The 23,845-nt window shown below is 48.1% G+C and overlaps 1 protein-coding gene across 3 annotated transcripts in view; it reads right to left on the bottom strand.

The window, feature by feature from the left end:
* Positions 1-634: 634 nt before the first annotated feature.
* The window catches only part of FBLN5 (fibulin 5), a 92,816-nt gene continuing 69,605 nt past the window's right edge, over positions 635-23,845 (bottom strand). For all 3 annotated transcript variants that reach the window (XM_027520973.1, XM_027520974.1, XM_027520971.1), the window contains 5 exons: positions 22,377-22,496; positions 16,102-16,224; positions 14,899-15,025; positions 11,000-11,195; positions 635-1,601 (listed from right to left, as the gene is read on the bottom strand). In XM_027520973.1, coding sequence (XP_027376774.1) covers positions 1,440-1,601; positions 11,000-11,195; positions 14,899-15,025; positions 16,102-16,224; positions 22,377-22,496 — 728 coding nt within the window. In that variant the 3' untranslated portion in view covers positions 635-1,439. The remainder of the gene's footprint in view (positions 1,602-10,999; positions 11,196-14,898; positions 15,026-16,101; positions 16,225-22,376; positions 22,497-23,845) is intronic.

The raw sequence follows: 23,845 nt of genomic DNA on the forward strand, positions 1-23,845 counted from the left end.
CGGGATGGGACACAAAGGCAGCTGTCCCAGTCCGTTCTCCCATCTGTGACCTGCTCTGTTGACTCCCTTTAATCCTGGCTGGGGTTCCAAGACTGAAAGGAATCCAGGTCACTAACTAGGAAAAGGACAATGAACTGAACAAGTTACTGAAAAGATGTGGAAGATAAAGTGGCCAGGGCTTGCTCCCATTTGTCTCCCTCTCTTTATACAATGCACTCTCAACTCCACCTACTCACCAAGTTTTAAAAATTCTTAGGCCCTACCTAAGAACAAGTAAATCAGAATCTCTAGGGGTAAGGCCCAGGAAGTCATGTTTTTGTCTTGAAAACTCCACTGGTTATCCTACTACGCCATCAGGGGTGAGGGCCACCGATTTAAAGCAACTTGAATACTTTCCTGTTCTGGAAAAGTACCTGGAAATAATCCACATCACAGAGGGTTTGATCATTGTCTCCTAATGAAATGGACTAGGATTTGGAGTTGATGCTCTCCTCTCCCTCACTCCCATTATGTTTTTAATGGTGATCATGCTCTCTGGAGAGCTTTTCAAGCCAGTACCCAATAAACTAAAGAGAACTAGAACCAACCCCAAAGGCTGAATCATCTCCCATGTCAAAATGAACCAAACACAAGATCTCTTCAAATATTTAATCAGTTTGGAGACCTCTGCCTTCCAACCCAGTTGGGTAAAAATTCAAAAGAAAGCATGATGAAGGGGTCTTCAAAGAAAACACTGGACTAAAATGGAGAGCAGACTGGGTTTGGGAAGACAGAATATAACATGTGCCTTATGACCTTTTGAAGGCATTCTACCTTGGATTAAAAACAATAATCATCATCAAAATGAACAGGAAAGGATTAAACAGTTATACAAATTTAAGGACAACTAAAACTCTTATGGCTGAAAATACCAGACATGGCTTTGAAATAGACTCTTTAAAAACCTTTAGATCATTCTGTGGCTTCTTTCTATAGCCTTCTGTACATGCAAGAAGCAAGCTAGCTACACCTAGAATCCCCGGGAGCTTTGGGGGGCCTTGGCAAAGAAGCAATCAAGGAGAGATAGAGAGAAGGCCTGGAGGAGGTGAGAGGAAGTGGTTCACAGTTTTTGAACGTGGACTCAGACCCTGCAAACCTAATCTATTTTCTTTGAAAACTATGGAAATAAACTGAAGGCCTTGAAAAATCACCGTCGATCTCAGGTCAGTGTGCCAATGATAATGCTTTTCGATAACTGCGTCGTAGAAACTGGGGAAGTATGTCCTTCAAAGTGATGGGTCTGTAATAACAGAGGCGTGGTCGGGACTCATGCTGACTCCTCAGGAGACGTTCGGCCGAAAAGGCCTCACGTCTGTCTCACTCTCGTGCTCTCTCTGGTTTCTCTGCTTCTCTGTCCCTTGGTGCAGTTGCAGGCAGTGTCAGAGGCTGCGGCCCGGCGCTCAGAACGGGTACTGGGACACATATATCCGCAGTCGGATCACAGAGCTGCCTCTGAAGTTGATGACGGTGTTGACCGTGATCATTTCCAAGTCCAGTTGTATGTCCCGGGGCCCTTTGATGGGGCGAGTCATCACCAGGGTGGCACTGATGGGGCCCGTTTGCTGTGGACGGAACCAGGCATACTAGTTAGAGAAGATCTGACCAGCTGAAGGAGCCAAGGGTAAGCTTGACTCTGGAAGCTGTCAAACAGCAGAAAATGGTACAGATGAGCCTATTTGCAGGAACAGGAATAGAGACTTGTGGACACAGAATGGGGAAGGGAGCTTGGGAGAAGTATTGACATATATACAATATCATGTGCAAGATAGCGAGAGGCTACTGTATATAGCACAGGGAGCTCAGCTCGGTGCTCGGTGATGACCTATAAGGGTGGGATGAGGGTGGTGGGACGGAGGCTCAAGAGGGAGGGGATATATGTATACATAAAGCTGATTCATGTTGTACAGTAGAAACTAACACATTGTAAAGCAATTATACTCCAATAATAAAATTTTTAGAAAAAGAAAACAAACAATGGTAGAGAGGGTGAGGAAAGCTGTCCTTCAGGTGACATGGCCTCTGGGACAGTCACTAAAGCTGAAGTCAAGTGGTCTGGTCGCAGCCAGCCTCTGTAGTCCCAGTCCGGGTGCTCCCCCTTGCCCACTGCCAGCAGACAGGCATCCCTTGATGCCCTCCTCCCTGACTTTGCTCATGTTGCCCTGGCTTCTCCCTGCTGCTCCTTCAAGTCTCACTGAAATATCACCTCCTCAGATGAGCTTCTCTGCTTTTCCCAATTTAATTCAGGTCCCTGTGACCCTCTGCCAGTGCACCCCCTACTTTAGCAAGGAAGAGAAGTGTTCATTACCACGTGTCATCATCCACGCTATTTACCAAGTCCATGTCCGGTGTCTAGGTCCACACTAGACTGGGGGTGGGTTTTCCACCGCTGAGCCCTCCAGAACCCAGAATAACGCCTGGCACATGGTAACTGTTCAGTGACTGTGTCTTGAATGAAAGAAGAAACAGTTGCCCGAACTATGTGACTCCAGGCTGTCACTTCACCTCTCTGGACCTCCTCTCTAAAAGGAGAGTTTGTACCAGATCAGTAGTTGCCAAGTAAACAGCTCCACAGCACCTAGGACACTTTTTAAACTAACAGTTCCAGGGGCCCATTCTGAGATTTTCTGCTGCAGTGGATTTTTTTGATGATGCCTGAGGAAGTGTGACTTGTTTACCAGACTCCAGCTGGTTCCAAGTGCAGCCTCTGCTGGAGCTTCTGGCTGGACACACCACACCCCTTGTCCTGCAGCTTCATCACTCTGTGAATCTATCTCTGTCATCCTGATAACTTCATGTGAGCTTTCTTCCTCCACTGAATCTTTTCCTAAAGTTTTTAAGGTGGTAAGGAGAGAAGACTGACATAACTGAGCTTCTGCTATGTGTGAAGTACTCTTCTGGCCACTTTTATGTACATATTCTGATTTAATCCCTGTAAAAGCTCTGAAAGGCCTGGCTACTCAGTGTGGTCCTTGGACTAGCAGTATCAGCATCACCAAGGCACTTATGAGTCATGCAAGACCTCAGCACCTGCCTGAGGCATGCTAAGCCAGAATCTGTAGCTTAATATAATCTGCAGGTGATTCATGGGCACATCAACAATTGCGATGGCACCCCACTCCAGTACTCTTGCCTGGAAAATCCCATGGATGGAGGAGCCTGGTGGGCTGCAGTCCCTGGGGTCGCTAAGAGTCAGACATGACTGAGTGACTTCACTTTCACTTTTCACTTTCATGCATTGGAGAAGGAAATGGCAACCCACTCCAGTGTTCTTGCCTGGAGAATCCCAGGGATGGGGGAGCCTGGTGGGTTGCTGTCTCTGGGGTCGCACAGAGTCAGATACAACTGAAGCGACTTAGCAGCAGCAGCAGCAGCATCTAAAAGCACAGGACCCAGTCTGGGGACCCCAGCTGTCATACTAAAGGTATGTCTCGTTATCCCCTTGTTTTGTTGTTCCTTGTGAACTGAGTCTCCATAAGTTAAGTCACTGCTTAGAGTCACTAGACCACTTATGGGCAGGGACATGGGGTTCCATTCCAATGCTTTTGACCACAAACTCCAGGCCTTTGTCACTGCACAACAATTATCAGAAAAGACTGATATGTGTTTTATTTCTCCCTAGCACTGCCCTAAAGGACAAATACTCAGAGGGCCAGTGCAATGGCCAGAGAGTAGGTACCTGGAAAAGAAATAGCACAAGGGAACAGGACATGCTGGACGATCCCTTCCTACAAGTTGCAGAGCCCGGCGCTATGTCCAGACAAAGCAACAAGCTCTGCAAAATCAAGAAACTTGGCTTGTTGAAAGCCACACCAGACATTTTATCTGTCTCCATGAAGGGAGAGCTCCCCATGAAGTTCTGGACATCACCAAGAGCTGCCACAGGTATGACAAGGGCAGGGCAGGCAGACAGGTTTCACCCAGTAGTGGGACCTCCCCTGTCCTCTGGGCTATCAGCAGCCTGACACCACACAACTTCCTCTTGGCATCAGCTCCCTCTGTTCCTGTCAGCATCCATGCACTTGGCACCCTCTCATACAGAGGATTGTTCCGACTTCCTTGTCAACTCTTGAAAACCCTTGGAGCTCTGGGCTAGGACTTCAGAGGGTACAGCCATACATGGAAATGCCCAGGGCACTTACAGATCTAAATATCTCACCAGCTTTCACTATTTGCACAAACAAAGGCCAGGGGTTGAGGACCCTGACCTGTGGACAGGCTTGGGCAAGCTGTGGGCAAGCTGTGGGCGGGAGAGTTGCAGAGCCAGGGACAGGGAGTGGAACAGCTGGAAACTTCCCAGTTGTTCCTTTGGGCTGTCCTTGAAAATGTCTCCAGAGTATGAGAGCATCACTGCCTCTTCTATTTGGAAGTAGTCTTAGAGGTCAACCAGTCTGATCCCCAGCAGGATCAGATCTGCAGCAGCCTGAGAAAGGCCCGCCCACAAACACACGGAGGACTCAAGTGCCTGCCAAGTTTGCTGAGGACAAATATCTCCACTCCTCACTAGGCTTTTAGGGCAGACCCAGGGCATTAATGAGATAGGCCCCCTTGAGAGGCTCTGGTCATTAGTGGACTTGGTGATCACTTGGTACAAAATGATGATGGTGATGGTGGTCATAGTTGATACTCAGCATTTGGCTATGACTTGGGCTTCCCTGGTGGCTCAGATGGTAAAGACTCTGCCTGCAATGTGGGAGACTCAGGTTTGATCTCTGGGTCAGAAAGATTCGTTGGAGAGGGGAAAGGCTACCCACGTCAGCATTCTTGCCTGGAGAATCCCCTGGACAGAGGAGCCTGGTGAGCTACAGTCCATGGGATTGCAAAGAGTCAGACATGACCAAGTGACTGACACTTTCCCTTTCTTTTGCATACATCTCCTTTTTAATCTTTATAACCCTACAAAGTAAGTAGGTTAAGTACATTAGCACATGGTACTAGAGCATCTGACTCCAAAAATCAAGCTTCTAGCTACTAAACTCAGATAAGTTCTCAGTATCTCTCCATTTCCAGACCATCCCAGGCACTTAGTCTACTTGAGAATCACTCCTTTGAATTGTAAATGTTTGCCTGCTTGTTTTCCCTCCCCTCACAGTGTGGATTCCTCAGGGCAGAAGCCGTGTGTTCCTAAACTCTCAGAGCTGCATATGTAGTGGAGCTGAATTAATGTCAGTGACCGAAGGTGGATGCGAAGTTGCGATGCCGGTGAAGGGGCCTGCAGAGGAGTAGCTTGCAAACAGCCCACCTGACCGTCTGTCTTCTTGGGCCTGCCCCTACAGAGGCTCAGGTTTGTCTTGAGTCAACCAGCGAGGTGGCATTGTCTGACGCAGGGCAAGCAGCCAGGCCACAGCAAGTCAGCTTTCCGTGATCCCGTCACCTGATCTCCACGCCCTTTGGCACAGTTTATGCCCCGTGACCGTGCTCCTTCTTCCCGTCCTAACTGTCCCTAAGTCACCTGGCCAAAGCCAGTCACCAGTTGTCTGTCCAGGTCTCAGTGGGAGAGAGAGTGCCAGTGGGGGCTCATGAAAGGGCTGTGTGTGAACGTGCGCATGTATTTGCATGTGTGTATGTACCTGTGCACATGAGCGACTGTGTGAGTGTACATGTGTATGTACAGGCATGTGTGCATGTGTGTGTACATTTGTGGGTATGTATGTGTGGGGAATGCCTGTTGTGTGAAATGAAGCTCTTCCCAGGAGACTGTAACACCATCAGTGACACTCAGGGTAGCAGAGCCTGAACAGCCATCAACACCCACCCCCAACAAGATGCTGCAGTCCCTTGGGCATCTCCAACATCGCCAACCTCGCCAACTTCGCCAGGGCCCAACAGCTCACAACCTCCTAACAACAGTAGCAGCAGCCACAGAAATGACTCTACCAATACAATCATAATCAGTGCTTATTGGACACTTTCATTTTTTTTGATTAGATGTTAAAGGAGAGATTTTTGTTATCTCAATTTTGGCTGAGACTCCAAAGCTAGACAAGTACTCCGCATCCTAAAGAGAAATGTGAGAGTATGTATAGATACTAGTGGCACACTGTCTGGGTTCTAATGCTGCGCTGGGATTTCCTAAGCTGTAAGATCTGGGGCAAGTTCCTTCACCTCTCAGTGTCTCAGTGCCCTCGTCTGTAAAGTCAGGGAGGGCAAGCAAACTTAGCAGCGGTCCCCAACCTTCTGGGCACCAGGGACTGGTTTTGTGGAAGACCGGAAGCCGGGGGATGGTTTCAGGATGACTCAAGTGCATTACATTTATTATGCACTTTATTTCTACTATTATTACATCAGCTCCACCTCAGATCATCAGGCAGTAGATCCCGGAGGCTGGGGACCCTGCCCTAGAGAACAGGGCTGTGATGAAGATGAGAGCAGTGATATATGGAAAATACTTGGCGTATGTCCCGCACCGTACAGGGTCAGCTGCCACTGCTCTTTGTGTAGATTCTCCTGCTGTTGTCATAGAGGACTTGAAGGCCATGGCCCAGCGCCAGATCTGTTTCTCTCACTTTGTCACCTCCAGCCTATATAAGTGTATGAGACACACTTACCAGCCCCCAAATCAAGCTTTCAATGTGGGTCCTCTGAACTTAAGGATGCAGAGAGTATACCGGACTCTCTCAGAGAAGAGAGCCCAGAGATGCTGTGCACCACGCGGGGGACAGGGGGCTGTGGGGGAGCTGGCTATTGGTGTCCTGAAGGCCCAGTGCAAGGTCTGCCCGCCAGGGTGAGGCAACAGCCACACATGCAAACTTTCTGAGAGAGCGGTTTGGGGTGGCAAGCAGCCAACCAGAGGCCCTCGCCCACACCTGGGAATGGTCAGTGCAAAGTCCTCAGGGAAGTCTCCAAAGAACCGACAAAGCATCCCATGAAAGCAAGAGCATTTGGGTCCCAGAAGAGAGCACCAGGTCCTGCCCACAATGGCGACAAGGGAGTACGACCCTGGCTCCCCTCACCGCCTCCCTTCCACATCTGTACCCCCAAAACCCCAGAGGAGGAGCCAGGTCAGCACCATCAGTGAGGAAAGGGGAAGAGGAAGGCAGGCAAGAGGCCAAGCTGGCAGGGACTTTACACTGAGAGACTTGGTGGTTGGCTTCTACCTAAAGCAGCTGGGACTTCTGATATGGGGGAGAGAGGCAATTCAATAGTAACTGAGAGCATTTGTGAATCCAGTGGGCTCCGCCTGAGAGCTCACTCAGGTGTGTGCAGGTTCAAGATAGCCAGAGGAGAAATAGAAAGGTATTGAAAGTTTCATCCTGCTTGTTTGATAAAAAACAGCTGCTCTGTGCTCTAGGCACTGGGCTAAGTAGATGATCTCATCCAATCCCAGAATTGATACTATCATTATCCCCTCTATACAGATAAGGATGGCTTCCCAGGTGGCATTAGGTGTGCAGGACCTGCCTGCCAACGCAGGAGACATAAGAGATGCGTGTTCGATCCTGGGTTGGGAAGATCCCCTGGAGAAGGAAATGGCAACCCACTCCAGTATTCTTGCCTGGAGAATCCCATGGTCAGAGGAGCCTGGCGGACTACAGTCCATAGGGTTGCAAAGAGTCGGACACAACTGAAGTGACTTAGCACGCACAGATGAGGAAACAGTCTCAGAGAGGTTAGAGTGTGTGTCCAAGGCCATAGCATTGGTGAGTTGTAGAAGGAAATGAGGTGGGTCAGCCTGGCTCCACAGCCCATGACTGTGTGGCCTCCTGAGGAGGGCACTGCTGCTTTGCACAGTGTCGGGAGGGAAACCCTACCTCCTCCTACAGGGAGGCTGCCTGGCTTCACAGGGCCCCTACACCGGGCCTGTCTTCTCTTCCCAAGAGCAGCCTTTAGGACCTTTCTAGCCAGGATCCAGCTTCCCATCCCTAAGTTCCTTCAGCCATTCCCAGGGCAGGTCTATGTGCCCTCATCCCCTCTGTGTCCTGGCATCCTCAGTTGAATATATGCTAACGAATTAGGGCCCTTCTCAATGTTCTCCAGAGAGAGAGAGCAAACCACATAGAGCTCAAAGTTTTGTGAGTTTCAAGGGTCCCCTCATCGCCGTAACAATCCAGGCACTAGAGGAAGCTCGAAGGAAGGGGCCCCGCCTCCTGGTCACTCGCCTGCAGAAGACAATCTTCCTCCCCTGCCATGAAGGGGCAGCTCTTACAAGTCAGCTACATGGGGAACATTTGGATCAAGAGGATTTTAGTAGGTGGTGACCTGGCCAAGACAAGGCCACCTCCTATTCTGCTGGGGGTAAAACCTAAAGCAGCTGATATACGTGATGGTATTTTAAATCCCCGAGAGGGGCATCTTTGTACCTTATGATTGGGACCTGCTGTGTCTGTACAGACACTAGAGGCCAGATTGGAGAATGCTGGCGGGCTGGGCTTATGCTCAAGGGGGCAGCAAGCCCACAGAGGCAGGCAGAGGTGGGTTCCGCTGGATGGCCACGGCTGATGGGAATGCAAGAAGGACTGACAGAGACGCAGCTCCATCTTTTTCACCTTGAGAAGTTCCTCTACCCTCAACTCATTCCGTCTTTTTACACAGCCCGTGACCCCACTACAGTGTTCTACAGATGCTGGGTCCACAGGTGCGTTATCACATGTGACCTGGCCCTGTTAGAGTCTTGCCAAAAACATATTAGTGAGGAAACAGACATAATACTCGCTCCTGAGGCCTTTCTAATCTGGTATAATCCTGCTTCTGAAACCTCTCTGTTTTCAGATGGTCCCAGCCCCAGAGGCAAAGACTGGAAGAGAAGGGTTTGGGAGAGGGTGGGGAGAGCTCAGACACTTGGTTCTTTCACCAGCCCACAGGCTGAAGCTGTGAACTTCTGAGTCGAGTGCCCCACACTGACCCTGGAGGACCACATACTGTGTTCATTAGAAATGCAGATTCCCAAGGTGAACCATGGCCCCCAAGGGTATCAAGTCCTAATCTCTGGGCCCTATAAATATTACCTTATATGGAAACAGGATCTTTGCAGATGGGATTAAGTTAAGGATCTCAACACAGGGGGATTATCCTGGATTATCTGGATTATCTGCTGCTAAATCAGTCCTGTCTCTGTGTGACCCCAAAGACGGCACCCAACAGGCTCCTCTGTCCCTGGGATTCTCCAGGCAAGAATACTGGAGTGTGTTGCCATTGCCTTCTCCGCTGGATTATCTGGGTAGGCCTAAATACAATCACAAGTGACATTCTAAGAAACGGGGAGATTTGATACACACAGAAGAGGAGGGACTGTGACAACAGATGCAGAGATTGGAGTGGTGTGGTCACGAATCAAGAAGACTGGCAACACCAGAAGCTGGAAGAGACAAGGAATGGATTCTCCTCTGTAGCCTCTGGAGGGAGCACGGCCCTGCTGACATCTTGATTTCAGCGCGTGCGTGGGTGTGCTAAGTCACTTCAGTTGTGTCTGACTCTTTGACCCCATGGACTATAGCCTGTCAGGCTGCTCTATCCATGGGATTCTCTAGGCAAGAATACTAGAGCGGGTTGCCATGTCCTCCTTCAGGGCATCTTCCCGACCCACTGATGGAACCCGCATCTCTTACATCTCCTGCATTGGCAGGTAGGTTCTTTACCACTAGCTCCACCAGGAAGTCCAGAGCAGTGGGTAGATTCTAGCACAGTGACAATGATTTCGGACTTCTGACTTCCAGAATAAATTCCTGTTGTCCTAAGCCGCCAAACTGGTGACAATTTGTTACAGCAGCCATCAGAAACCGATACACTAGGTCTTAGCCACCATCTTCTGAAATAAAGTCTCTAGAGAGGAAGTTCTGGAATTCACTTTTTCAACAAGCATCCAAATTCACACTGAAATGTGAAAAGCACAGCTGTAAGACAGTGGGCTCCAAAGACACATGACCACTCCAGAGGCTGAGGGAAACGAAGCTCAGTAATAGAAATGGCACAGTACCACGTGTGTAATTTACAAATAAGCACATGCATTTAGGATGTGTGCTCTAAAATTTGTTCCTGATAAATCCACATCAATTTATCCTGATATGGCTAAATCAATGTTAGCCAACCAAACTTTCTACAGTGATAGAAATGTTCTGTATCCAAGCGAATACAGCAGCGGAGCACCTGAAATGTAGTTAGTGCAACGAAGGAAACTAATTTTTAATTTTACTTATTTTACTTCATTTTCATTTTAAATTTAAAGAACCATATGGCTACTGTGTCGGACAGCACAAGTAGAGCCCACTTCTTTGAGGAATGCCTTTAAGTTCATTGCTATGTAAGTGCCATGAAGGCAGGCATTCGGGACCTTTTTGTTCATTGCTGCAGTCAGTTTCTAGAAGCAAATAGTGGGGACTTGATGCGTTTTGAGTGTACGCTCAGTTGCTTCAGTCGTGTTGGACTCTTTTGTGACCCCATGGACTGTAGCCTGCCAGGGTCCTCTGTCCATGGAATTTTCCAGACAAGAATACTGGAGTGCGTTTCCTCCTCTAGGGGATCTTCCTGTCCCAGGGATGGAACCTGTGTCTCCTACAGCTCCTGTATTAGTAGACAGATTCTTTACCTGGGAAGCCCAGGGACTTGAAAGAATATACATATACATATACAGACATAGATATAGATATGTCTATATCTGTAAATATAACTGAATCACTTCGCTGTACACCTGAAACTAACACAACATTGTAAATTGTCTATACTTCAATTTTTTTTAAATGGTTAAAAAAAAAAAGAAGAAGTGCAGGGAGAAAGAGACCTACCATTGCATCTTGGCCTAATTTCTCATTGCACAGATAAGGATCAGAGGAGGAGCAATGTTCTCAAGGCCGCTCAGAAAGTGAGAGGAACCAGGACAGTGGAGTCCTGACTCCCATCCACTTTCCCCTCCTGCCTCCACACCCACCCCTCCGAACTGCACTCTGGCCTGTTTCTAGAAGCACACTCCGGGCTAGACAACAGAACAGCTTGTGGAAGATGGTGACCACCACTCAGCAACCCCTCTTACCCGCATATAGAATTCTCTGCCCTCATTCCCAGACTTGATCTGGAAAATGTAATAAGCCCCAGGGTAGCGGGTCGTTGCTTGCATTTGGAAGATGTCAGCGGGAACAGAGCGTCCTGACACCACGTCCATATCCCGGTACAAGATGGTGAAGGGCTGGTCTCTACAGCCAGGATTCTCCGCGGGACACATACAGCGGCTGTCGGGAAGGGAAATCATGTGAGAAAGCGGCAGATCCTTTCCAGATGCTGGTTGTACCTACCTCTGTGCTTGAAACATGGAAAAGAAGGACACCCCCTTTCTACCATCCAAATGCTGTGGCTGTGGAGGCCCTCTCATTCTGTCTCTGGTCTAAAAACTCTCCAGCATGTAGGTGAGCCCTCTGTTTCCTAGAGAACGGCCTGTTCTGGCCAATCAGATAGTCCTGCTACTGAAGCATAAACCTGAGTTGCCTGGTTTTCAGAACACTGGGACATCCTGTAATACACTTCATGTTTGTCACATATTTAGTTGGCAAAAGTGTGCTGCATAGTCCTTCACTTCCCAACCATCCATACTCATTGAGAAGCTTTAAAAATGAGAAATTACAATAGATGGATGGGTCTTGACTGGTCTTTTTTACATTTTCTATTGTACTTACCCCAGTCTGTGTGGAATAGAATTGGGTATTTCCTTTCTTTAAACAAAACATCAGAACTCGCTATGTACAAGATACATTAGGACAGGACTTTCAGATGTTAGGACACTTATTGCAATGATAAATTTAATTATCTTAAATTCACTCTTTAATAGGAGAAATAAATCATAGACGCAAATGTCTGATACAAAGCATCTCATTTGAGACACTAGTAATAGCATAGTCTAACTATGTATATATTTAACATAGTATAACATAGTATAAAGTTGACTCATTACCAAGGTATGCATTTTACAGACACCCCTGGATTTATCCTGAATCACCACCCCCATCTCTCCCCTCAGTCCTGAGATTCCCCCTAGGGGTCCGAGTGCATAACAGGATGAGGATATCTGTTGATCTATGCCTTGGTGGCCAAAACTGGGAGTAAGTTTTTCTGTTTCTGTCACTCTCCCCTGACTTCCAATCCATCTTCAAAATCTATCCGTTCTACTTCTAAAATGTAGTCCAAATCCAGCTACTCCATCTCCACTGTGAGTGCACCGCCTTGATGTCTCACCTGGACCTTGTGACAGCCTCCTTGATGGAACGGAAGGCTCTCCCACTCCAACCTATTACACCGCAGGCAGAGTGCCCTTCGTCAAACATAAATCAGATTATGTCTGTATCCTGCTTCAAAGGTTCTACAGTGGCACCCATTGCAACTTGCATAAAAACTAAACACATACTCGAACCTCTAAAACCTCATGAGGTCTGGTCTCTGTTAGTTTCTCTAACTTCCTCACAGGTCACTGTCCATGTCATTGATGAGGCTGCAGCTTCTTCCCGTCCCTGAAGACATCAAGGTCACTCTTGCTCATAGCGTTAAACACGCTGTTCCCTCTGCTCTTCTACTCTGTTAACATCGACTCACCTTTCCATTCCAGCTCAAGGGTCATTTACTCAGAGGGGCTTTTAGACTCCCCAGACTAGACCAAGTCCAGCCTACTCTTTCACTTTGTAAATTTCCATTCTTCCTGTTCACAGCCCCTACTACCATTGAGGATCATGCATTCATTATGTGACCATTTGTTCATCGTCTTTCTCCTGCACCAGCAATAAGAACAAACACCACAGCACCTGGCACTGGGCACAGACCAGGAGTTTGACTAACACTTGATAAATGAGGGTATAAAAAGAATTTTTAGGGGCTTCCCTGGTGGCTCAGTGGTAAAGAATCTGCCTGTAGGAGAGGTTGGAGCCACATGCAGGAGGTACGGGCTCTATCCCTGGTCTGGGAAGATCCCATATGCCAAAGAGCAATTAAGCCCATTGCCACAAATATTGAGCCTGGGCCTGGGAGCCACAACTGCGGAGCCTTCACTCTGAAACTACTGAAGCCCATGTGCCTAGAGCCTGTGCTCTGCAACAAGAGAAGCCATCTCAATGAGAAACCCTCGTACTGCAAATAAAGAGTAGCCCCTGCTAACCGCAACTAAAGAAGAGCCCGAGAAGCAATAAACACCCAGCACAGCCAAAAATAAGTAAATAAAATTACTTTTTAAAAAGGAATTTTTAAAGTTTTGTTTTTTTAAACAGCCAAGTCAAGATGTTCCGGGTGCCAAAATAGCCACATTAAAATGTCACATGTCACACAGAAACTAATTGTTTTCTAAAAGAGATGTGGAGGAGGGAGAGATGGCTCCCAGCTGAAGAGGATTGCAAACAGCTGGGAGGTGGCACTGGCACCCAGATCTGAAAGATGGGGCAAGTCTGTCCCGGTGGCAATGGCAGGAAAGCCTTCCATGTGCAGAAAACGTGTGCACAGAAGCCGGGAGGCAGGACATTCCGGGCTGTGGGTGAAGGTGAGGGCAGGTCATGCTCAGGTTGGCAGGAATACAGGACACCTGAACAAGAAATGAGCTGGATAAGGGCGGCTGAAGTGAAACTGGAATGGGGCCTGAAGGCAGGGTGCAGGAGTCTCCCAGGGCTCTCAGCGGCTCGTCGGGGCCCTGCCAGTAACACCAGCTCAGGGCGGGTCCCCACCACAGACAAGTGAGACCTGGAGAAACCCAGGGACAACCAGGAATGGGAGTCGGTGAGGGTGGAGTTCTGCTTTGCCACAAAGGGCCCTGGAACCAGAAATCAAAGAATGCTGTTCCACAGGGCTACTTAGAAGCACAGCTCTTAGCAGCCAGCAAAGACTCCTTTAGGACCTGTCTGTTCCTGCTTTGTCCTTTTCTGCCAGCTTTTGATCAGAGCAGGAAGCATACTGGTAAGGCGTGAATTCCTCTTAGGAGCTGTGTCCTTAGAGGGCATGCATGATGGACGTGTCCCTTCATCCCTGTATCCCAGTTGGGAGGGCTGGGAGCTGTGGGGGTAGTAAACAGGTGACTGGAAGGGAGGAGGGCAGAAGACATCCGTGTGTGTGTGTGTGTGTGTGTGCGCGCGTGCGCGCGTGCGTGCCTACTGCAATGCACGCAGGCTGCAGTGGAACTAAAACAGTTAAATAGGAACTAAACAGTAAGAAAAGGAATTCCTAGTACACGGGGGCAGAAAACCACTGTTCTAGTGTATTCACTCTGTAGAGGTTGTCTTCACTTCGGTGCTCACCTCAACGAAATATTTGCCATCTGGTGATTTCATTCAATCACTATTATGACTTCAAAAACTTGATTAGAGCAAGCTAGGTACCCTCAGTTATGAGAACTGTCTAGTGATCTGTCCAGCATCTCGCTACTCCCAACAAGGTCCAGGAAGGCTGGAAGCATCCATTTCACCTGGGGGCTTGTCTGCAAGGCCGAGTCTCACACCAGATCAGGCCCACAGAATCAGAATTGGGCCACTAACAAGATCCCTGGGTGGCTTCTATGCATGTGATCTTTGAGAAGCCCAGCTCTAAAGACCCTGTATATCCACCAAAACAGCAACAACATCCAGGACAAAGTCATTAAAGGGAAAAGGAGATTCATGAACCCCAGCTCTCCTCTTGATTAGCTTTCTAGAGAATCTTCATATAGCTCTGGCATGAGCCGGGGAACGGTAGAGACGTGTGGTGGGGGAGGCGGGCATGCATGTGTTGTGTCCATTTCAGCCGCTCAGTGCTGTCCGACTCTTTGCGACCCCATGGACTGCAGCATGCCAGGCCTCCCTTGTTGTATAGGAGACAGTAGACCACATCTCCCACTACCCTGGGAGGTACTCTCTCCTTGACACCTCACCGGCAGATTTCTGAAACAGGCTCCTCATCCACATTCCCATCTCCCCAGGGGAAGCCATGACTTACTTATCACTGATCCGCAGATAAGGCTCCTCACAGCGGATGGGGTCAATGCACTTGAAGCCCCCTTGCAAATTGTAGCAGGTCTGCTGCAGGATGCACGTGTGGTTTCTGTGCTCACACTCGTTGATGTCTGAAATGCGTGATAGACAAGAGGCTGAAGCCAGGCAGCACTTCCGAGGTGCCGGTCCCGGGGCCAGACGGGTGGGAGTTGGGGTGGAGGCGGCCTGGGTCTTTCTACAGAGCTACACTAGCCAGTATGGCAGCCACCAGCCACACGTGACCACTGAGCACTTGAAATGTGACTAGTCTAAACTGAGATGTGCTGTAAGTGGAAAATACAGATGAGAGTGCAACAACTTAGTAAAGCCAAAGAATGTAAAGCATTGATAATTTTTATATTGAGTACATAGTAGACTGGTAATATTTTAGATATATAGCTCTAAATAAAATATGCCCTAAAATTAATTTTACCTGTTTCTTTCTATTGTTTTAATGTGACTACTAGAACGTTTAAAATTACATATGTGGCTCACATTTATAGCTCACAATATATTTCTACTGCTTGGCACTGTTGTGTGGAGAATTCTTGCTTGGTATTGGGATAAGGCAAGTCCCAAGGAGCTTAAAATGAATCTGTTGCCCAGCTACAGCCTCCTCCATCTGCCCCAGTAGGTGAGCATGGGCTGGAAAGCATCTTGAGCAGCCAATCTTGGGGAGACCCCACCCCCTTCACAGCCAGGGTCACGACCCTTTGAGGCAGGCAGCAGTCAGAGGATGCAGGTGGCCCCCGCCTGTGTCCATTCTCTAGGAAGTTGGTAGAGAAAGGCTGACCAGGCTGCTCTCCAGGGACCATGAGAAAACCGGCTCATGGACCACGACCCGGCCATCAGAGGTCCTGGTGGGGTCTGGAGCCTTCCTCAGAGGGGCTGCAGAGACCTGCCTGGGGAGGCAGGACCAGCTGCGTGTACCTGCAGAGGGCATTCCAGCAAGGAGAGTGACCTTGTCCTTTCTGAAGCCAAAGGATGGGGTTGCAGGACAGGAAGGTACCAGCCCAGGCATCCTGCCCAGAGCCTGCCACACTGGGAGTCACCAGCACCCATTCACACCCTCACCCCTGCCACCTTCCCCAGGCAAAGACATCCAGGTGGCCCCCTGAGCCAGCCCCATCTCACACCTCCCCCAGCTGGGTCCCTCTAGCAGCCTCACCCTGGCAGCTCCGGTTGTCATCCAGCAGGATGTAGCCAGCTGGGCAGGAGCAGAAGTATGTGCCTGGCTGGTTCACACACTCGTGTTGGCAGAGGAACTCAGAGAAGCTGCATTCGTCCATATCTGGGGGAGACAAGTTACACACGCCATTTATAATCATAAACTACCTGGGCATGGGAACTTACTGCTATTCTAGCTTTATTTATCCCAGCCTGCACACTCTCCTTGGTCAGCAAGGAGATGAAATCAGTCAATCCTAAAGGAAATCAACCCTGAATATTCATTGGAAGGACTGATGCTGAAGCTAAGGCTCCAATACTTTGGCCATCTGATGCAAAGAGCCGACTCATTGGGAAAGACCCTGATGCTGGGAAAGACTGAAGGCAGGAGGAGAAGAGGATGAGAGAGGATGAAACGGTTGGATGGCATCACGGACTCAATGGACATGAGTCTGAGCATGATGAAGAGAGACGGGGAAGGACAGCAAAAAGTCTGGTGTGCTGCAGTCCATGGGGTCGCAATGAGTCAGACATGACTTAGCAACGAACAATAGTAGCCACACTCTCCTGACACATAGGATAGCTTCTCTGCCAAGAAGTTTCCAATTCATTTTTGAACACTTCTGGTGATGGGGAGCTCACTACCTACCAAGGAAGCCCATTGATAATTGGACAGCTCTAATTGGTAGAAAATTCTCTCCTTCATGAAGCTAAACTCTGTCTCCCTCAAGCTTCCAACACCGTTTGCCTCTGGCTCAGCTACATCATCTACTCATCACTGTCTCATTTTGCCCTGTAGGTGAATCTACCCTCTACATCTGGAGGTGAGATTTGTTTGTCTGCTGGAGTTTTCTGGGTGCAGAGCTCTTCCCTAGACCTAAAAAACATATTCACTGGACCTAGTCTTCTGAAAGGGCAACTTTACCAGTGCCTTGTTGTTATTTAGTCACTAAGTCATGTCTGACTCTTTGCAACCCCATGGACTGCAGCACACCAGACTCCTCTGTCCATGGGATTCTCTAGGCAAGAATACTGGAGTGGGTTGCCATGCCCTCCTCCAGGGACTTTCCTGACCCAGGGATCAGACCCACGCCTCTTATGTCTCCTGCATTGGCAGACAGGTTCTTTACCACTAGCGCTTCCTGGAAAGCCCTAGTTACCAGTGCCAACTCCCCTCTAATCGCCCGCAAGTTGAGAAACAATATTATTCCTAAAATCACAACTAAAAGCGACATCTCCAGAAGGCCAGGGGGTGTGAATTTTATTAAAACTTCATTGTATCCAAAAACTTCCCTGAGGGACTTCCCTGGTGGTCCAGTGGCTAAGACTCTGTCCTCCCAATGCAGGAGGCCCAGGTTCCATCCCTGGTCCAGGAACTAGATCTCACACGTTGCAACTAAAGATGTCACATGCTGCAATGAAGATCGAAGAGTCTGTGTGCTGCGACTAAGCCCTGGCACAGCCAAATAAATAAATAAATACTAAAAAACTTCCTTGAAAGGGAAAACTCTGTGTGGCACGGGGTGGCCCGCCTGCCTCAGGTGGTCCCTGGGATGTAGGACCTGGCGCTGGGCCACTCTCCAGCCACAGAGGTGGGGACCTGAAGAGGGAGCCATTGAACTTGTAGACTGTGGCCAGGGATACAAAAGCAGGCGCTCCAGAAGAGCCAGCTCTTCATCACACACAGTGTTTGGCAAGAGAACCCCCATTTGAGCCTCACGCGATAAGCACGCCAAAGAAAACATGTTTTTCTTTTATTTGTTGTGTTCCCGAAAACTTGCTTTCACTGGCTTCCCCATGTGACATGTCCTAGGATTGCTCTCTGGAATCACCCAGAGAGGGTGTCAGCGCATGGGAGGCTGCTCCTCCACTATGCGATAATTCCTGTGTTACATGCCTGCTATCTCTCATATTTGAGAAGGAAAAACTCCTTTCCTTCTCTCCCAGGGGCCTCCGGGTGATGGGTTAAGAGCCAGCAGAACTGAGATGCTGCTTTGAAAAGTTAAAGCACGCTCGGTGAGTCAGATCTGCTCTGTCCTGCCCACTCCCGCTCCCTGGGGAGCCTCGTAGAGTCTGGTCTTGGCCCCAGCCATCCTAACAGAGTGTCCTGTTTATTTCTGTTAAGTGTGTAGATTCCATTCATACCTTTAGTAGAAGGCAGTGGTAAAACCTGTCATTTCCTGAGGGCTCGCTGTGTACCAAGCCCTGGGTTACATGCACTACACGCCTCATCTTATTCAATCCTCACCTCAGCCCTAGAAAGAGGTGCTATTACTAACCATACTTGACAGAGAGGAGATTGAGGCTCACAGAGATTAGGTAACTTTTTTTTTTTACTTTTTGGCCACACCATGCGGCATGTGGGATCTTAATTCCCCAAAAAGGGATCAAATCTGGCCCCTGCATTGGAAGCACAGAGTCTTAATCACTGGACCACCAGGGAAGCCCCAAGGTTAGGGACTTTGACTAAATTTACAGATAACGAGTAAGCAGTAAAGCTGGGATTTGAACCTGGCCAGCCAGACTCCAGATTCTATACTCATCAACACAATGCCATAATGTCTCTCTGAGTAAATCCTGCCTGAATTGGACTCCAAATTGGTGGATCTGGGGAGTTCTGGGCTTGGGAAGTTCCCTGGCTGGGGCTCGCCCCACTGCAGATGGAGAAATAGCAACCACCTCCACCTAACAGACCCCTCTGCTTATGTTAGAGTCACAATCCCCAGACTTTACTAAGGACTGTGGCTCCATCCTCCATAAGCAGAAATACAATGGACCTAGAGAAAAAGAGTTATGACAAACCTAGACTGCATATTAAAAAGCAGAGACATTATTTTGCCAACAAAGCTCCATCTAGTCAAAACTATGGTTTTTCCAGTAGTCATATGGATGTGGGAGTTGGACTGTAAAGAAGGCTGAGTGCCAAAGAATTGATGCTTTTGAACTGTGGTGTTGGAGAAGATGCTTGAGAGTCCCTTAGACTGCAAGGAGATCAAACCAGTCCATCCTAAAGGAAATCAGTCCTGAATATTCATTGGAAGGACTGATGCTGAAGCTGAAGCTCCAGTACTTTGGCCACCTGATGTGATGTGATGTGATGTGAAGAGCCAACTCTTTGGGAAAAACCCTGATGCTGGGAAATATTGAGGGCAGGAGAGGGGGACGACAGAGAATGAGATGGGTAGATGGCATTCAATCTTCACCTCAGCCCTAGAAAGAGGTGCTATTACTAAACATACTCAACAGAGGGGAGAGTGAGGCTCACAGAGGTTACCCATTCAATGGACATGAGTTTGAGCAAACTCTGGGAGATAGTGAAGGACAGGGAAGCCTGGTGTGCTAAGTCCATGGGTTCGCAGAGTCGGACACTACTGAGCAACTGAACAACAATAAGTAAGTGAAGTAAGTCAGAAAGAAATATCATATGTTAATGCATATACGTGGAATCTAGAAAAATGGTATAAGTGATCTTATTTGGAGAGCAGAAATGGAGACACAGACATAGAGAACAAATGTATGGATACCAAGGGAGGAAGATTGGGATCGGAAGAATTGGGAGACTGGGATTAATGTATATACACCGCTGCTGCTGCTGCTGCTAAGTCACTTCAGTCGTGTCCGACTCGGTGCAACCCCATAGACGGCAGCCCACCAGGCTCCCCCGTCCCTGGGATTCTCCAGGCAAGCACACTGGAGTGGGTTGCCATTTCCTTCTCCAATGCATGAAAGTGAAGTGTGAAAGTGAAGTCGCTCAGTCGTGTCCAACTCTAGCAACCCCATTGCAGACTACCAGGCTCCTCTGTCCATGGGATTTTCCAGACAAGAGTACTGGAGTGGGGTGCCACTGCCTTCTCCAGTATGTACACTACTATGTATAAAATAACTAGCTTACGAGAACAGACTGCATAGCACAGGGAACTCTACTCAGTGTTCTGTGGTGACTGAAAACGAAAGCAAGTCCAAAAAAGAGGGGATATGTGTATACATATAGCTGGTTCACTTTGCCATATGGCAGAAATGAACACAACATTGTAAAGCAACTGGACTCCAATAAAAATTACTATTAAAGACTGAAGCAGGAATAAAAAAGAAATACAGGCCAGTTTCTGGCAAGGAGCACAGTTTCAAGCATCCACATGAGAGTCCATCGTGGTTTCCTGGGTCAGCTCACTTAGCAAATCTCTAAGGGACATGGGGCTGCACAGAGGGGCCACAGCAGCTGGAACAACACAGCAAAGGTCACAGATCCTGGCCAGGAAACAAGCAGCACAGAAAGGGAGTTAAGTAGGAAGGGACAGACAACAAGCTCCCAGCAAACATCCCCGCAACTCCTATCTGACTCTCTGCGACCCCATGGACTGTAGCCCGCCAGGTTCCTCAGCAGAGGGGAGATTTGTCCTGTCCATGGGGTTTTTCAGGTAACAATGTTTGAGTGGGTTGCCATTTTCCTCCTCCAGGGGATCTTCCTGACCCAGGGATCAAAACTATGTCTCCCGTGTCTCGTGCATTGTAGGCAGATTCTTTACCTGCTGAGCCATCAGGGAAGCCCAGGCCCACAGTGGACAGGGGTTACCTAAAGATTTCAGAAAGTGTGCATCATCACGAATATGGGGAAAAAGATGACCATTTTGGTTAAAGTGAGTCAACTGAAAATTTTTGCCAAAACACCAAGGATGGCTTCTTGACAAACCAAAAGTTTCTTACACTTAGGCTTAGAGAAAGTAAGTTAACACAAATGACACTGAGGTACCCCAGCTCATTTCATCTTTATGACTGCCCATGAAGGTGTTTGTTGGTTGGTTTGTTTTTTAACAAATGTGGAAACTGAGGCTCAGAAAGTGACTTGGCCAGGGAAGGCACTGAACGGGAGAGCTAGAATTTGAAACTGGCTCCTTCTGACTCTACAGTCTCTTCTCTGCAGGTGGCCACATTTGTGGATGTGCAGACAATTCTCCAAAAATGAATGACCCCACTGCGTAATGCTAAACGTTTCACCTCTTAGTTCCTTAGCCCAGATTCCCCAAAGGAGTACTACAGGAGGTGGGGAGAGACGGGGATTGAAATCTAGGAAGAAAGTAGTTTTTTATGCCTGAGGGTATCTTACGGCTATTTCTGGGACTGACATTTAATCGGCCTAAGGATACTTGTGGCCGTATCTTTCCAGGCCCTGGGGAGAAGAGCTCGTTTGTTTCAGAGAATTCTGTCCCCAAAACACTCTGGTCCTATCTGAAGCTATCACACACGTTCCATTCATGGCCTGGGTCAGTTCCTGTTACGATGAAATCCAGGATTAGAAAACTTTCTATTCTGGAGGATGAAAAGATTTTCACACTCTAGGATATGGCCTACTTGTTTTGAAAAATACAGTGAAGCATCATTAGTTTGGACTGTGCTCCTTCACAATTGCTGATGATGCTAAAACTGAATAGAATGGAGTTTAAGTCAACATTTACAAAAAAACAGGAAAAGAAAGAAGAGAAGGAAAAATGAAGCAAAGAATGAAATATACATGGCCCTCTGCAGAATGCTATAGGAACGGATAGGAGTAAGAAGCTACTCCTATTCCCAAGGAGTTTACTGGAGTTTACAAGTTTCTAAGATAATTATGAGTCCAAGTTTCTAAGATAATTATAAGAGTCCACAAGCTAGCATGAGCAAAGAGTCATAGCTTCCTGGGCTTGGAAAGAATTTACAAAAGGTCAACTGAGCCATATGTGTTCTCACAATAAATTAAGATTTTATTCATTCAACATCCAATCATTCATTAGTTGATTTGAAAACTAGTTACTGCGTGTTCATGATGTGCCAGGTCTGAAGTTAGGCACTGATTGTAGAGACTTTAATAGTCTACATACATAATCTCATTCATTCAACACTCCCCCTCCCAACCCTACCCTGTGAGACTTGCTTTTATTCCTGCTATCATTCTGTTAGTACTATCTGCCCTATTCCCATGACTTGACTCAGTGCTGGGTGAAGACAGATAACTCAAACCAGCATGCAAAATTAGGCAATTCCTCTTCCTCTTCAACCCCATGTCAGATCCTAAAAGTTAGCTCCACTGATTTTTGCATTAAGGGTCAAATAACAAGGGACGTGCAATTGCATGCCACCTTTGGGAAGTGACTCATCTGTTTTGTGTGCTTGTAACCCTGCTGCACTGGAAAATGTCCCAAACTGGAAATCTGTCTGGGAAACAAGAGGAAACACCTGTGAAGAAACCCCTGTCCCAGTGCCCCTAGGACAAGTGGAAGTCTCCAAAGCCAAGCTCATTACCACTGCAATGAACGCCATCATCCTCGAGTTCATATCCTGGGTCGCAGCGGCAGATGAAAGAGCCATAGGTGTTGACACAGGTTTGTACACAGGGATTCTCAGTTGCACACTCGTTCACGTCTGTGAAAAACAAAAGCATATCACTGACCATTCCCACAAGAGAACGTTTGTATTAACTCGGCAGAAGGATGTACCAGCAACGAAACCCACTACCACCAGGAGACCAGATCCACAGATGCCAAGGCTCTCCATCTAAGACCTGTCTGATGGAGACTCAGACCCCAAAGTGTTCACTGAAGAAGCATGGGCTCCATCCACCAGATCCACAGATACCAAGGCTATCCATCTAAGACCTGTCGGATGGAGACTCAGACCCCAGAGTGTCCACTGAAGAAGCCTGGGCTCCATCCACCAGATCCACAGATGCCAAGGATCTCCATCTAAGACCTGTTGGATGAAGACTCAGACCCCAGAGTGTTCACTGAAGAAGCATGGGCTCCATCCATACTTTCCCTCTGGGGTTGCAAGTTAGGAAGGGTGGAAATGGCGTGTATACATATCATATACGTGTGCAGACATGTACACGTTTACACCTCCAAGGAAGTCTACTCTCCAAGGCTCGCCAACAGGAATTTCTAGGCTACATCTGCTCCTTCCCACCCCCAATTAGCTCTTACCTCACCCCCACTGACTTTGAAGTTCCAGATAAAGAGGTAAATAAGCATGATAATTTACAAAAGATAACCACTCACTATCACTGTGGACTGAACTGTGCCCCCTCCAAAATTCCTGTGTTGAAACCCTCATCCCCACATGTGATGATACTTGGAGATGGGACCTTTGGGAGGTAATTAAGGTTAAATGAATTCATAAAGGCGGGGCCCTTATGAAAAGAAGCACTGGGGCTCTTGCTCTTGCTCTTTCTGTTGTGTGATGACTGGGGGAAGGTGGCCACCTACAAGCCAAGAAGCACCCGAGCAGCCAATCATGCTGGTACCTTCACCTTGGACTTTCAGCCTCCACAACTGGGAGAAAGTAAATTTATGTTGTCTAAGCCACCACGGTCTATGGTATAATATTTTATCATGGCAGCCTGAGCCGACTATGATAGATGGACTTAAATAATGTCACTGATTATTACAGAAGGATCTTGTACTCACCGAATCCTTTCACCCCATGTTACAAGTTCAGTAGGTTAAGGAGAGAACCACAAAAGGGCACAAGGAAACTTTAAGGAGTGATGGGATATTCGTTGGGCTTCCCAGGTGGCACCAATGGTAAAGAACTCACCTGCCAATGCAGGAGACATAAGAGATGAGGGTTTGATCCCAGCATCTGGAAGATCCCCTGGAGGAGAGCATGGCAACCCACTCCAGTATTTTCCCCTGGAGAAGCCCATGGACAGAGAAGCCTGACAGGCTACAGTCCATAGGGTTGCAAAAAGTCGGACATGACTGAAGCAACTTAGC

The sequence above is a fragment of the Bos indicus x Bos taurus genome, chromosome 21, assembly GCF_003369695.1.
Source record: "Bos indicus x Bos taurus breed Angus x Brahman F1 hybrid chromosome 21, Bos_hybrid_MaternalHap_v2.0, whole genome shotgun sequence".
Classification (NCBI taxonomy): domain Eukaryota; kingdom Metazoa; phylum Chordata; class Mammalia; order Artiodactyla; family Bovidae; genus Bos; species Bos indicus x Bos taurus.